The sequence below is a fragment of the Nomascus leucogenys genome, chromosome 15, assembly GCF_006542625.1.
Source record: "Nomascus leucogenys isolate Asia chromosome 15, Asia_NLE_v1, whole genome shotgun sequence".
In the NCBI taxonomy this organism is placed as follows: domain Eukaryota; kingdom Metazoa; phylum Chordata; class Mammalia; order Primates; family Hylobatidae; genus Nomascus; species Nomascus leucogenys.
In genome coordinates, this window is record NC_044395.1 from 78,800,603 (window position 1) to 78,817,527 (window position 16,925).

At 42.9% G+C, this 16,925-nt stretch overlaps 1 protein-coding gene across 9 annotated transcripts in view; it reads right to left on the bottom strand.

The window, feature by feature from the left end:
* Positions 1–16,925, bottom strand: part of SERGEF (secretion regulating guanine nucleotide exchange factor) — a 230,645-nt gene that overhangs the window by 84,909 nt on the left and 128,811 nt on the right. For all 9 annotated transcript variants that reach the window (XM_030829607.1, XM_030829600.1, XM_030829605.1 and 6 more), the window contains one exon: positions 5,562–5,598. In XM_030829607.1, coding sequence (XP_030685467.1) covers positions 5,562–5,598 — 37 coding nt within the window. The remainder of the gene's footprint in view (positions 1–5,561; positions 5,599–16,925) is intronic.

Genomic DNA, 16,925 nt, shown 5'->3' on the forward strand with positions numbered 1-16,925 from the left:
CCTCCTACACATGAAATAACATATATAGGTCATTCACTATAGCGTTGCTTATAATAACAAAAGACTAGAAATTACATAAATGTCCATGAACAGGTCACTAGTTAAATAAATCAAGATACATAGGAACTTTGGAATATTATGTAACTGTAAAAAAAGAACTAGGACAGCTTTTATACTGATATGGAAAGATCACCCAGAAAAATTGTTGAGAAAAATCAGGCACTGAGAAATGAGTATAGTATGCTACCATTTATGTAAAAGGAAGGATAAAAACATATCTTAGTATTCACTTACATATGTAAAAGGACACTAGAAGGATACAGAAGAAACTAGTAACAGGCATTACCTGCACATGTGGTAGAAGGGTTTTGGGGAGCTAGAGAGAGGGGGATAGCATGGAAGGGAGTTTTTCATTTTAAATACTGAAACAAAAAGATGAAATACTCCTATCTGGTGGCTTTAAAAACAGGCCAGACTGTCACCAGTCTGCAGGAAGGCAGCATTGGGTACCAGTCCATAGGCTCTGAAATTAGAGGTGTGGGTAAAAGACCTAACACACAAATTCTTCCTACTTGTGTGACCTGGGCGGGGTAAACTGCTCACCTTCAGCTTCATTTTCCCTTACCCAGAAGATGGGATTAACTAGAGTACCAGCTCATCAATTTGCTGTGAGGATTAAATGGGATGAGATAGGTAAAGCATTTACATTCTGCCTATCTCATTGTGCATAGAAACATACAAGTTTGTATCTGCCTCTAAGCTCTCTACAAGGCCCTAGGGTTTAGAGATATCACCACTCAGAGGAATATCCAGTGCCAAAAAAAGAGTTATTTCTCTATTTTCCTATTAAATTCTTACATGAAATTGCTTGATTGTTTCATGCCAAGGTTAGATGTTCCGCCATACATATTATAAAGGTACAATGGTTCAACAGTTGAAAATCATCTGTGAAATGAAAAAAAAAAATCCATGCATATATTATAGCTCCAATTTAGTAAAAGAACTGGCTCTGCTTGGAGGAGGAGGAGGAGGCATCACACTTTCCTGCCAATAACCAACCCTTTAACAATGCCTGTCTGGCAAGCCTGAGTGCTCCAGGAAAGGGCCACCAATAAAATCCTTCCAAGGGTCTGTGTGGAGCAGGGAGAGAGGAAACGCAGTCAGCTCTTTTTTCTCCGCAGGAAGGGAAGACAAAACAACTGCACATCAGGGAGAAGGCAAACAAATTGCCAATTCAAGCCAAAATAAGCTGCTTCTGGTGGAAGCACAACAGCTGGAGCCAATTCATCCAGACACAGAGGTGAGGGGCCTGAAAACAGAGCTGGATCTGGGGACCCTGCCTCTGAAAGGCAGGGGTCTTCTCAGCAAGTGATGGCCACATGCACTCAGTTCACCTCAGTCTATGCCCACAAATGGGAGTTAGCCAGTGAGCTTTGTCAGATGTGGAAAGAAATCCTAGGTGGAAAGGAAGAAAGCGAATTAGTGAAGCAGCCAAGTGGACAACACCTGCGGAGCACCTATGACATGGCAGGTACTGAGCATGCACTTGACATACCTATGCCATTGGGAAGAACAACTTCTGGGAGTGGGTATCATGATGTTGATCTTACAAATGAGGAATCAGGCTCGGTGAGGCAGAGTGATTGTACAAGGCATATAGGTAGAGAATGCCCAAGCCAGCCATGGTCAATGGCCTCAGCTCTCTCTTTTCTGATTGTCACCTGAGTCTCTCTATGCTCAGCTCCAACAGTTCTTCCTTAGTCTAAAGCAGGAACTCATACCACTTCACCATTCTGTCTAGTCATGGGGGCACCTGGTGGCAAAGACAAAACATGTCAAGAGAAACTTAACTGGAAAACTAAGGAAGTAACTAAACCAAATTTCAAAAGAAGGGGAACAAAGAAACCCAGAAGCACATAAAGCAGCAGAGTAAAATTTCCATCTTCGCAAGAAACTGAAATGTGGCTTCCATGGGGCTTGCTTCAGGCTGGAACATGCAGGGCCTGAGTCCCTGTCTGGGACAATGAAGAGCAGAATCCTGTTCTTGAACAAATCTGGGCTAGCACTGTTTCCAGGGCTGCTTGGATGTGCAGATTCCCCAGTGGGAACCCCAGGCTCCAGTTTACAAATCCATCCTGCAGCTATGCTGAGATCTTGCCGTGGACCCTGATATCCAGGCTGGGAAAGACACTTCCTTCTCTAGCTCCTGAGATTCCTACCCTGGCCTCAGGCTTATAATTACTTCCTTCCTTGAGGTCTTAATATAGAATAATAATAATAATAGCAGCTAACATTTATTGAGTCTTTTGTGTTAGGCATTGTTCTTAGCACTTTACCTAACAACCCTATCAAGTCAGTAATATTATATCCCAGATGAGGTGATCAAGACACAGAGAAGGTAAGCCACTTATACAGGTTACACAGCTTGTAAGTGGAGAAGACAGAATCTGGATCCAGGCAATCTGTCCCCAATGCCTGAGCTCTTCTTAACTACTACCCATACTACTTCAGGCCACTGGAAATGATAGAGTAGAGGAGCAGTTTTGGAAGTCAGGCAGACAGCTCTACTATTTACTGCTGTAACCATAGGACCAATTCAAACCAAGTAATCACTGCTTAAGTTACAGGTAATGCAAAGCCAAAGTTACCTGGCATGCTCAGAAGAAAAGCTTTAGCAGCCTAATTGTTACCATCACCAGCCTGGCTGACCAGCTGCACTGGCATCACCTGGGATTAGTTTAAAATGCCATAAAAGCTTGACCCACTCCCAGATCGGGGAGATGGATTTGAGCGTTGCCTCCCTGTCTCCTTGTCAATTGACTCACAATAAAGCTTTTTCTTTTCTCAAAGCCAGTGTCACAGTATTCGCTTCTATGTGCGCTGGGCAGCGAGCCCATTGCCCAGGTAACACTGCTACTTATCTCTACAACCTGTTTAATCCATTTAACCTCTGAGTCTGTTTCGTCTCTACAAAGCAGATACGACAAATATACTTTGAGGAGTTGTGTCCATTAACCTAAGACAGACTAGGTTCTCAATCATGTCCTTTCACCATTCTCCGTTTCACCTCCCTTTCCAAGTTGATTCATCTGTCACACATTCATTAGACATTAAGGTTGCTTCTACCCTCGGGCAAAGTTTGGCTGCTTTATGTTCTCTTCTAGTCTATGCTATAACTATTTTGTGCCTTTTACATGTGGGACACAGCACCAGGCACTGAGGGCTAGAGTTCAGGGAATGAAACTGAAGGCAGGGAAATCCCTGTAAAGCAGGCAAAGGCAGTAGGGTTTAGGGGAGGAGCTCAACCCCATGAGAAACATGGCTTTAAGCTGGCAGGAACTCTTCTTCACCTGCAACTTGTCTCCCTCTTGCTAGCCTCCTGCTAGGACTAACAGGCAGCTTCTTGTAGCTTCCTGTTTCAAAGCCTGCACCCTGCAGGGCACCCACTGAGGGCCTCATTCCTCCAGTGATGGAGAGCCTCTTGCTCCTGGCCGCCAGGCAGGTACATATGTGCAGAGCCTTGTGCCTGCACTCACTTTTCCTGACTCTGAAACCATTCATTCAGCAGTCTGTGAGCCAGGTCCCAGGCACTGGGGACACAATGGAAAATAACAGGTCTGTCCTCAAGTGCTCGCCAGCATGCCCTATTTTCCCACTGCCTCTGATGGCCTCGACACAGGTAACACTGGACACATCCTTCCAGAATGTCATTGTTTCTCTCCCAACAGAGAAATGTTTCACTAGAACAGTTACACTAACAAGTATTTCTCCCCTCCCGCTACCCAACCAAGAGAAAAGAGAAACCAAAGGAATTTATATCTGCCAGGTGTTTCACATAAATTATCTCACCTAATCACAATAATCCTGAAAGGTGGAATGATTATCCCCATTACAAAGATGAGAAGAATATGGACGCTCACACAGAGATGGAGCCAGTTTGAAACACAGCTGTCTGCCTGCAGAGTCTTTGCTCCTTCTACAGCCCCAGGCTGCCTACGTCAGCTCAGCCTGCTGCTTTGCTAGCTGTGACCCATTCCTTCATCTGGATTTTGTGCTTTCACAAATTTAGATTCCCTGCAATCTTCTTGTTTATGTTGGTCCCAGGGGAAGCCAAACTCTCCCAGTCCGGTGATAGCAGTAGCAGCAATGTGCTAGGCACCGCCTTTGACTTTTTTGATTAGCTTGTCTTAATTACACACAGGCTGAAGCAGTTCCGGTATAAAGTATCTGGTCCTGCTGCAAAGCATGCAGGTTTGCTGTTACATTTTCTAGCTCCTTCTCTAACTCCAGCCCCTGTTACTCCCCACCTCCTCTGCTGTCCTTGGTTCTACCTCTTTGTACATCATGTTTGGGCCTGCAAAGTAGTGCTTCAAACTACTGCCACCCCAGGCAGCTGAGCCAGTCTAGCTCAATTCAGAAAAGACTGTGTGAGTCTCTGCTAAGAGCCACACACTGCTTTAGGTGCTGTGAATAGGCAAGAAACGAGGAAAACACAAGGGCCTTGCCTAGTAGAAGTTCAAAGTTAGAAGCTAAGAGACAGGAGTGGCCAGGAACAGAAATTATTGACACAAATCAGTCAGTAGTGGGGTTGTAACAAGAGTCCTAAAATAGCAGAGCTGGAGGGAAACTTGGTTTTCTGTTTTAACTTCTCCATTTTACAGATGGGGAAACTAAAGCCCAGCGGAGGGCAATTACTTTAACATATAATATCAGGTAAGAATAACGAACATTACCAAAGCCCCTACTAGGAGTTAAGCGTCATTCTATGTGCTTTACAAATCTTAACTCATCCCTCCAACAACACTATGAGGTAGGCACTATTGCCCTCCCCATTTTAAAGATGAGCATAGAGAAGTCAAATACCTTGTCCAAGTTCACATGGTTAGTAAGTAGAAGTCTGTACTGAACTCAGGCAGTCTGGCCCTACACTGCAGTCTCTTTAATGTACTGTGAGATGGAAACTGAGTCTACCTGTGGAAGTAATGAGAAGGCTTCTTGAACGAATTGCTCATAGATCTAATTATGAAAACACTAAACTGTGATTACCCAGGGCCAACTAAGAGGAAGCCTCTATTAACCAGAGATTTGAGTCCAACTGGGAGTTCCTGAGTGCCACTAAATACAAGTCAGCAAGGGCAGTGAGCAGAGCCGCATATTTCCAAAGAAAGAGCCAAACCACTAAAGAATTAAACCACTAAAGAACTTAGAATGGGGATTTATTCGAAAAACTAGAAGCAGTCCAATCATTCTTCCTTTTTATGTCTGGCTTTCTACACATGATGCCCCCCAGCCTGTGAGTTCTTTAATATGCTCAAATGCCACTTCCCGGGCAGGGAGGCCAGCTCAGGTACCTTAAAAAGATGCTCAATGATATGAATTGAAATATTCAGAAAAGGAGCTTCTAGTAAACCCTTGGTCAACCAAAGACTTCCATTTCCCCCAATCTCCCCTAACACACATGCATGAGCGCACGTACCATGGCTTTTGGTTAACCAAAAGTCTTCTCCAATTCTGCCACATGATTTTCAGAAGAAACAGTTATCAGTATAAAAATTACTTACCAATTACTGCCAAATTATGCTCTGAGCCACAAGAGACCTGTAAAAAAAAAAAAGACAAAGAAAATGGATATTTCAGCCAGTATATTTTATAATCATAGTTTTTTTCTAATGACACTAACATCCATTTTTGGCAAAATTTAGGAAGGAAATAGAAAAGAGCATCATATACAAAAGTTAAGATTATAATTACAACACATTCACAGCTACGTAAACAGAGAAAATAAAAAATATTGAATGGAAATTCATCAGATATTAAAGTTGTCTTTAGCTAGTGAGACCATGAGTAATTTTTAAAATCCTTTTTTCCTTTTACTTTTTGTATTTTTCAAACTTTCTGTAATGAGCATATGCTACTGTAAAAATGGAAAGATAAGGCAATAAGGATAACAGTTTTTGAAAACTGAACTAAAAAGACCATCCCTCTCATATGGACTGATAAAATGAGCAAAGAATTCAGTGGAAACAGACTGGTCTGTGGAGAAATGTTTGACTTTTTCTCATCTGTCCACTCTCCCTTTCACCTACCAGCCACACAAACTATATGCAGTTCTTTCAACATGTCATGTTCTCTCACACTTCTAGCCCCTTGCACATGCTTGTTCCTCTACCCGGAATGTCCTCTCCTCTACTGCATACCTAAAAAATTTCTACTTATCCTTTAAAATCTCACAGTATCTACTAAGACTTCTTCGCTGTTGCTTCTAGGCAGACTCAGGTGCACCTGTCCTTATGCCCTTAAATGTACCCCCACCGTAGCAACCATCTTGCTGCCTTTTATCATTGTTTCCTGTCCTCTTATGAGACTACATCTATTTTGAGAACGTGGTTGAGTCTCATTCACCTCTGTATTGTAGAGATGGATTGGACAAGGCCTGGGATTCAGTTAACATCTGCTAAATGAGGGAATGAATGAAAGAACAAAGTACATAAAAGAACAAATACCTAATACATAAAAGACAATTTTTGGCTTTCTGAATCCAGGGTTTCCAACCAGTGAGAGAGACTTCTTGCCCTTCAGTCTCCATATGTCCCAACTGCTAGCAGGAGGAAGTGACTGGGAATACAAAGGCATAAATGGTTCCCCAGGACTAATTAAGAGGAGCTCTAGACTTTAGAGAATTATCCTATGACCTTTATAAGGATACTCACTTTAGCTCCTGGCAAGAGGAATGTTTCAAGTACTCTGGAATGTTAGTGCTGGAAGGGCCCTGGAGATCACCTACGTTATGAGGAGAAGATGGAGGCTTGGGAGGGAGAAATAACTTACCTCAGGTCCCAGGGCAAGTCTGTGACAAAACTAAGACTAAAGCCACCATTCTATCCTCTACTTCTATGAAATCAACTTTTTAAATCCACGTATGAGTGATTCCTTATTGAATGAGATCATGTGGTATTTCTTTCTGTGCTTGACTTATTTTACTTAAAATAATGTCTTCCAGGTTCATCCATGTTATTATATACGACTACAGTTAATCTATTATATTCTTGAAAAATTCTGAAAGTAGATGTTGTTTTCTCACCAAAAAAATGACAACTTTGTGAAGTAATATATGTTAATTAGCCAGTTTAGCCATTCCACAATGCGTATATATTTCAAAACATCATATTGTATACAGAAAACATATACAATTTTATCTGTCAATTAAAAAAAAAATTAAATTAAATTAAAAACTAAGACTAGAGCCACTCTGATTCTCTTAATTCTCCCATAAGTTCCCTTGGTAGTGTTTCTCATTCTTTCCTAGTGAAAACCACTTGGAAGTAATATTCAATGGTTCTTAGCTCAGGCCCCTGACAGTGTAGCTCAAATGGCATTTGAGCATTAGAAGCCAATCTGCATATTCATAGGTGAGAAGGGGCAGCAAGGCTTCCTAGGCTTTTTTCCTGTGTAGAAGCTGTGGTTTCCAGATCCCAGCTTCCACAGGGAAAAGGGTTACCCACACTTAAGTGGACTCCCTGACAGTGCTTAATTGCCAGTAAGTACTTCCAGGTTGTTTAGTCTCTGAGCTCCTTTAAGGCTGGCTCTGTGTCTGATTGACCTGAGGGCTCCCACTATGCCTCACTCAGGACCATATACGCAGCACAAGTTCATTATATGCTTCCTGGCTGTAATGAGGCTGGTTCCTTAGGTCTGTTACAGCAAGCTATTTAGATTGAAGAACTGGAGAAAACTCAGATGTCGAACAATTGGAAAATGCTTCTGTAAATTATGGTAGAGCCATCTGATGGACTAATATGCAGCCTTGGAAAATGATGCTTATAATAATAGGAAAATATTCATGATATGAAAAATTACATACAAATTGTATATGTAATATAATCTCAACTCTATAATAAGGCATGAATAAAATGGAAGGAGATACATCAAAATGTTAACAATGAGTATGATTTTTCTTTTTTTTCTATACTCTGAATTTTATACACAATTTTTATAGTTAGGAAAAAATCCATTAAAAACTAGAAAAAATAAGTGTAATGCAGTTACCACCACAAAGAAAAAAACCCCACCTATAAAATATACATGCTATAAAATCAGGAATGTTTAGAAGTAGTGGGGGAAAAGGATTTGAAGGAAATTTAAATTATAAGGGTAGCTGCATCATGGTGTAAGATTGTAAGATATTTTTTCTACTATTCTCTATTTTCCAAATATTATTTAACTGTGGTGGCAGTAGTAGTGGTGGCTAGGGCAACAGTAACTGTAGGAATTAAAGCCAGCATATATTGAGGATTCATATGTGCCAGGTGTCATGCCAAGGTACTTTATAAACATTATCACATTTTAGTCATCACAACAATCTTTTCAGGTAAGTTCCACTTTGCTTATTTGAGACATAAGGAGACCAAGGCTCATACATATTAAATAACCTTCACAGCTAGACAAGTGGCAGCAGCAGAACTAAAACCCAGGTCTGCCTGATCTCCAAGCTAGTGTTCTTTACTGCTACATCATGTTACCTTTGTTATTGTTTTAAAGTTATTTTATTTTACAAAATGCAGAGAGAGAAAAGCCCTGCTTCTGACTGTTGGGGTTCACCCTGGGGCTGTGACTGTAGAGCTGACCAGCCTTGAGGAACAGGGGCTTCCAGAAACAAGCCATTGACAAATGTCAGTATCAGACAGCACATTAATGAATGAGACAGTGATGAATGGATTTTGTCAAACCAATGTAGAGCTTGAAGCTTAAAGTTCCCCACTGCTTCTTGCTGTCTGTGTGCTGGCATAGAGGTCAGGAGACTGAACACCACAGGCCGCAAAATCCCAGTGTTATACTCCCTCAGTGAAACTGTATCAATGACCATTTGTTTCATAATGCTCCTGTCAGCATCTACCCACTGCTCAGCTGCAGGCAGCTTTCTAGAAGATGCTGTTAACAATGGCAATGAGCCAAGAGAAAGAGATTCAGGACCAGGAAGCTTGATGAGTCCCAGGTCCTCCTCTTTCTGACTCTGAGACCTAAAGGGCAAGGTATTTGATTTGACCTCTTGGGCCTCAGTGTTCTGAGGTGTAAAAAGTAGATAACAGGGTCTTCCCTGCCTGCCTTACAGAATTGCTAGAGGACAAATGAGACAATTTATCCCCTTACAGCCATGCATCCCACCTTCCTCATGCACAAATCTGACCATGTCATGCCCATGTATAAAACCTTCACAGGATCCCAGTGTTGGTAGGGTAAAGCCTAAAACATCTTACAAGGCCCTCATGAGTAGGTCCCTGTCTACCTCTCTGGCCTCGTTTCCTCCCTCTGCTACTCATGAACCCTCAAACCAAATAATATAATCCTTTTGTTCTATTCACATCATGTTACTTTTCTCTAAGAACATGATGCAATTTCAGGCCTTTATGTATGCTATGCTCCTTGCCTGAAATTTGCTTTCTCCCACTGTTTACCAAGGTAAATCTTTTAAGACTGCTCAGCTGGCTGTGGTGGCTCACGAGTGTAATCCCAGCACTTTGGGAGGCCGAGGCGGGGGGATCGCTTGAGGCCAGGAGTTCGAGACCAGCCTGGCCAACACGGTGAAACCCCGTCTCTACTAAAAATACAAAAATAATTGGTGGGGCGTGGAGGCGGGTGCCTATGATCCCATCTGCTCAGGAGGCTGAGGCAGAAGAATCGCTTGAACCTGGGAGGTGGAGGTTGCAGTGAGCTGAGATCACGCCACTGCACTTGAGCCTGGGCAACACAGCAACAGTCAGTCTCAAAAAAAAAAAAAACAAAAAACAAAAAACAAAAAAAAAAAAAAAAACAAAGAAACAAACAAAAAAGACTGTTCAAACATCACCTCCTGGTAAAGCCTTCCCTGACTTCTTCAGGCAGAGCCAGCTGCCCCATCCTGGCAATTCCCACAGCACTATGTATCATGGCCCTTATCACACTATGATGTCTGATCAGACTGTGCATGTGTTAGGTCCTCTGTCTCTCAGACATCTAGAAGACTGCCTGCTCAGTAGTCTTTCTGCCATACAATCTAAGTGCAGGGCATGGGGGTGAGGAGATGGCAGTACAAAGAGAAGGGACTCAGGGAAGGTATACGATCCCAAAGCAAGTATAAGCAGCATTGTGGCCAATCCAGTCCAATTGGAGACAGACCCTGACATGCGCAATGCGGGCAAGGAGACAGCATTAGAAAGATACAGCATGAAGATGCTGGGGGCATTGAAAGCAGAGTAGGGTTCTTCTGGCAACTCCAGCACAGCAAAGCACAGAAGACTATAACAGAAGTCAGTTCTAGGAAACAGGACCCCACTATAGAAAAAGCAGGTTCCAGCTTGCTGATTGGGGCCTTCTGGAGAAGGGGGACACAACTCTCCAAGGGTAAGGGGCGAGAAGCAAAGGTGGCTGTGGAAAGCTGCTCTGTCTTAGTGCTTCCCAGGCATGAGAGAGGTCTGCTCTGTTCAGGGACCTCAGCCTGCGAAGTCAGAGCTGCAAAAAACAAATTCCGAAACCCCAATGCCAGAGGGATAAGATCTCCTACCCACCCACCAGGCTAGACTTCATCAGTTCTTGCAAGGCCAGTTAAAACTCCCCTAGGGGTGGGGTCTTAGAAAATACAGCTGGACCAGGGCAAGAGCTGACTGATAATATGCTCAGTAAATACATGCTGAATGCATTAATGAGTTAAACAAATGAATAATTTAAGCAAAAACTGGATGAATGTGAAAATGTTTGCCAACTGTTGGATGTGAGTACTTTGGTTCTCAGCAGTACAGTTGTACCTGTTTGTAAAAAGAGCTGACTGGCTCTTATAGAATACTTATAGGCCAGGCACTTGGCTAACTGCTTTACCTGCATTAGCTCATATAGACTTACACAAAACCTAAGAGATTCCTTTGTTACAACCATTTTACAAATGAAGCTGCTGGGGTTCAGAGAAGCAAGGTAACTTGCCCAGTGTTTCACAGCTAGCGGAGCTGCAGGATTCTGTGATCCTTCAGGTTCAAGCTTTCTCCCTCAAAACGGTATGTACCCTTCCTTTTCTCATATAAGATGGAAATAAACCCCCATCCAGTTCCCTTACATCTGGCAAGGCCAGTGCCAGGAACGTAAGGCTGGGAGAGCCCTAGATTTATAGGACCCAAACAACATCCTGCCTGGGGCTAGGAGTGCTCACCTCTGGAATGATCAAGGAGCTGTTTCCAGGGATATTTCTTAGGGGAACGGCTGCAAAGTGGCAACAAAGTTCTGTCACCTGCCCTCCTCATGGATACCCTTGGCGAGAGAACGCCGCCAGATTGTTCAAATCTGAACATTCTAAACGGGGAAATCGGGGCGCGGAAGAGTGGGGTGGGAAACGAACACCGGGTTGCGGACCAGAACTCAGGGTCAGGTACGCCAAGGAGAGGAAGTGGAACGAGGCCAGCCCCACGCCACCAGCCAGGGGCCGCTTTCCTCTACCAGAGAGGGGTAGCCAGCCGCAGCCCAAAGGCCACCCAGGGTGCCAGATGGACAGCGAGGCCTGCTGATTGGTTCTCGCCCGGCGCCAATGAGCCCCGGCGCCTTCAGGTGCTATGGCAACGGGGCGTACGTGCGGAGACACGTGATAGCCAGGGTGGAAGGGGAGTAACGGGCTTTAGGTTGGTACGGTACTGGGTTATGCTCTGTGCCGCACTGCGAGCCCTTGGCGGGCACAGCAGCCAGGATGGGAGAAGGGTGCCAGAAGCAGCTCCAGAATGGCAGCCCCAGCTGGCTGGGCAGCCTGCGCCGCCTGGGTTAACAGGGCGAGGGAATGGTCTCGGTGCCGCCTTTGCTAGAGCTCTGCCCAAACCCGGTTTCCATCTGTGTATCTCTGGGGTGACAACCAGAATTTCCAAACTATCAGAAACGCAGTGCTTGGAAGCTGGGCACGTTTTACAGGCACACTGCAATCCAGTGAGCCACCAGAGTTCCACCCCTAAGCTCAGAAATGGTCCCAACTGGGGAAGGCCATGGCGACACCAGAGAGGCAGCATGGTTGTTTACTTCTGGAAGCACCTAGCCTTACTAAGATATCTTTAACTTTCTCTGTGGGCTTGAATTTGTATTTTATTTCATATATACATGTATATATTATATATACATTTAAAAAAAAGCACATTGTATGTATGCCTGTGAAAAAAATGAGGCTTGAACTAGGTTCTGCTATCTTCCAGAGAAGTTGGGGTGAGAAGAAGAGAGCTAAAGTTTGGTTAAGTGCCTGGATGTCAAGCATGTGACATTACAGAATTTCACTTTACCCGCAATACCTCCCATCTTCATAGCCACTCTGAGAAGTAGGAATCTGTCTCCCTACATAGCAGGCCAGCAAACCCGCTCAGAGCAGTTAAGTCACTGGTCCCAGGTCTGCTTTGGTCCAAAGCCTGTAAGCTAACTCACTACACATACTGCCTCCTCCTCTGATACTCTCCTCTTTTGATACAGAGTGTCCCTGTCACAAAGGCTCAAACTCTCAAGTGACAGTTCTAACTCTTTTCCTCATCTCTCTCCTACCCTTATATTTAGGCTGTCTCCAGATCCTGTTAATCCTGCCTTCTCAACGGTTCTCAAATCTGACTTATTTCCAGCTGCTATCATCTTAGTTTAGTCCTTTTCGCCTCAGCCTGGAGTCTTAACAACCAATGACTTTAAGATTTCTTCTCACCATAATATCATGATCTGATCTGTTTTTGTTTTTAGAGACAGAGTCTTGCTCTGTCGCCCAGGCTGGAGCGCAGTGGTGTGAACCTAGCTCACTATAACCTCGAATTCCTGGGCTCAAGCGACCCTTCTGCCTTAGCTTCCTGAGGTACACAGGACTAGGACTACAGGTACACACCACTATGCCTGGCCAATTTTTTTTTACTTCTTGTAGAAACAGGATCTCATCATGTTGTCCAGACTGCTTGAACTCCTGGCTTCAAGCGACCCTCCTCCCTTGGCCTCTCAAAGTTCTGGGATAACAGGCATGACCCACTGTACGTGCATGGGCATGATCTGATTTTTTTTTTAATTAAAGTTGTCACAGTTATCAAAGTCTCATTACTGTTTAACACACATTTTACCACTCCTCTCCTAAACAAACCCTCTAACCCAGCAACACGAGAGTCTCTTTTCTGTCTCTGGAAAAATCTCATTTCCCCCACTTTTGTATCTTCATTTGTACTATTCTCCCTTTTCCATACCATTCTAAATCCAACCAACTCTACAAGGCCTAGTTCAAAACCTTGAGGCAGTCCCCCAGATCACCTCAGCCTTTAGGAGATCTGCCTCCTCTCAATTCTCACCACTTGGGTTGGCTATAGTTTGCTTTTATCAAATCTCCTTTGTGCTTTTAATAGTTTGGACATGAGTATGGGGCATGTCAGTGTGAGGTAATGGACAGAGTTCTAGATATGGAACCAGAAAACCTGGATTTAAGTCCTGACGCCCCCAGCCCCCACGTCCTAGCCATGTGACTTTGGGTAAATCTCTTTGCCTCCCTCTGGCCCTCAGTTCCCTCATCTGTAAAACGGAATTCAAACAACTAGGTATACCTCAAGCATCCTAACCTCTGCTATCTACAGAATAAAATTCACTTTGGGCTTGACCCTGTTCTACAGATACATTTTAGGACTTACATATTATTTGAGAACATATAAAAGGAGACTATAAGCATTAGGAACTGGCATAGGTTCACTATGAAGAGTTCTTCAAGCTGGGCACGGTGGCACACACCTGTAATCCCAGCACTTTAGGAGGCTGAGGCAAGTGGATAGCTTGAGCTCATGAGTTCAAGACCAGCCTGGGCAACATGGCGAAACCCTGTCTCTAAAGAAAATACAAAAAAATTAGCCCGGCGTGGTGAAGTGTGCCTGTAGTCCCAGCTGGTTGGGAGACTGAGGTGTGTGGTAAGATCACTTAACCTGGGAGACGGAGGTTGCAGTGAACTGAGATCATACCGCTGTACTCCAGCCTGAGCGACAAAGTGAGACTAAAAAAAAAAACAAAAAAACAAACAAACAAACAAAAAAACCTTCTTCAGTATAAACAGTTCATTTCCTTTTCCAATAGTTTATTGACAGATAAGGAGAGGGCTTGAGGAATATCTACTGAATTAGAATATAATATACACAGTAATTAGGCTATAATATATACAATTAAACTAGCCAGGCAGTCAGACTGCTTACTTTTCCCATAGTGCCCTTCTAAGGGAATGTCTTTATCATAAATGGCCATGTTGATACCATGTGGTCCTGCTTCCTGGGGCCAAACCTAACTGGACTATGGATGGACACCTGTCTCAATGTGGATTAATACACAGATTGACCACAGCCTGCGAAATGGCTTAGTGAAAATTCTGCCTTGAAACAGTTCTAGGGGGTGAGTCCTCCAGTTGGTAGCTGGAGCAGTAGCTGGAAGAAATAGACACAAGGAAGGTTAAGATGAGGAGGAGGTACAAGCAGAGGAGTCAGAAGCAGCAGGAACGGTAAAGTGAAGCTAAGTCACCAGGATGTGAGTTCTAAAGGAAGAATCAATAGATCCTACTGCTGAGGGCTCAAGAAGGTTTAGGCTTTTGAGTTGCCTTGGGTTCTAAATAACTGTCCCATTGTTCTTTTATAAGGCATTTGCTTCACCTATTTTCCTTACTTATGCTAAAGTGCAATACAGTCTTCACAATAATAATCTGCTAATATCTCTGGTCCTTGCCAACTAAAAAAGCCTAACACAACAATACATCTGGATTTCAGTAAAGGCATGCCACCAAGTTACTTCAGTTACTCAATACTTGTACTGAGAACAAAATGGAACCATGTGAGTTGGACAATCAAACTAAAAGACAGGCAATTAATAGATTCAGGCCAGGTAAACACCCTATGGCAGGCTTCTCAAAAACAATTTAACCCTTTCCCTAGTAGCCATGATAGGTTAAAATTAAAAGACCGCCAACACCAAGTACTAACAAGGATGTGAAATAACTGGAACTCTTACACTGCTGACAGGAGTGTAAATTCAACAACTGCTTGGAAAAACTGTCTGGCAGTATCTACTAAAGCTAAACACATATATGGACACTCAAGTACCCAAAATAAATTATTGCTTACTTCTACCAAAAAGCATGTACTAGAATGTTGATAGCAGTTTTATTCATAATAAAAATATGAAATAACACAAATATTCATCATCAGTACAATGGATACAGTGTAGTTCATTCAGAATACTTTATAGCAGGGGTCCCCAACCCCTAGGCTGCAGACTGGTAACATTCCATGGCCTGTTAGGAACCAGGCCACACAGCAGGAGGTAAGCAGCAGGCAAGGGAGCGAAGCTTCATCTGTATTTACAGCTGCTTCCCATCGCTCACATTACCATCTGAGCTCCGCCTCCTGTCAGATCAGCGGCGGCATTAGATTCTCATATGAGCACAAACCCTATTGTGAACTTCGCGTGGGAGGGATCTAGGCTGCGCAATCCTTACGAGACTCTAACTAATGCCTGATGATCTGAGGTGGAACAGTTTCATCCCAAAACCATCCTATCCCCACCTCTTCCGGGAAACCGGCCCCTGGTGCCAAAAAAGGTTGGGGACTGCTACTTTACAGCAATGGGGGAAAATATTGATATTCACAACATAAATAAATCTTTAAGAATGATAATATGAAACTCAAAAGTAGGCAAAACTGATTTCAAATAAATAATATAACTGCTCTGAAGGGGGTCAGACTAACTCTTGAACACAGTACTTTGACTAAATAACTTCTGTTTACAAATAAACAATGCAAAAAAAATTTTAACTACTTTGTAGGTTATTTTCTTTCATTGCATGTGTGTATCAATTCTGAAAGTATTTTGTATATATTGTGGGACCATGCAAATGAGGAAATATATGAATGTTGCTGGGAGCCAGAATGCTCACTGTAGTTGAAGGAAACACAAATATAGAATGAGAGAAGGCAAAGAGAAACCCTGTGGATATCAGGTTAGAATTAGAGTTATCAGTATGAACTCACAGTTTTACACACACACACACACACACACACACACACACACACACACACACGGGTTGAGTTAAACCAACATGAAATTGCCTAGCAGCACTGACACCCCAGCAGCAATGAGTTTACTTGGTGCACAGACCCTGGCTTTTAAATACTATTCACCTAAGAGGGATCAGAGCTCCTTGGAGAAAAGGCTGATTCTAGGGTTGCGATGAGGAAAGAACAGTTTGAGCCTGGAACATGTATTTGTACCACAAAGTAAGAAAGTGATAAAAGAGTAATGGAGACATGTCAAAAGGAAACTAGCCAGCCTGAAACAGCTCCCACTAGCTAAATCAGGCAGAACTTGAGCTCCAAAATGAATAATGACAGTAGATTACAGCCTATTGAATAAAATAAAAATCCACTGTATATACTGAGCAATAAATAGATAGGGAATCAGGAAAAGCTCTTTCTTATAGTAGGATGCCAAAAATAATAAATGTAAAAGAATAATTGGGCTAGAAAATAATTTTGCAATCATTAGTTAATTCAGACAAGAATCACCAAAGCATGTTAAAACTACTGGGCAAAGTCTGAAGAGGAAAAGGATATTCACATAGTCTTAAAGTATCTCTTCACAGATTACTTCTTAATTACAAAGGATAAATGGTAGCCTTATAGCAGAGAAAGGAGGCAAGCACCACCTTACCCAAGGAATGTAGGTTAGCATCACTAATAATGTGCCAAACTGACATCAGGTGCCTCCTCATATGATGCATTAAAGACAGACACAACATCACTTATTTAGTATTCCTGCCAAAGTGCATAAGTGAAATCTAATCATGAGGAAAAATCAGATAAAACCAATTGAGGGACATTATATACAAAACAACTGTCCTCTACTCTTAAAAAATGTCAATGTCATAAGAGATAAAGAAAAGCTATTCCAGA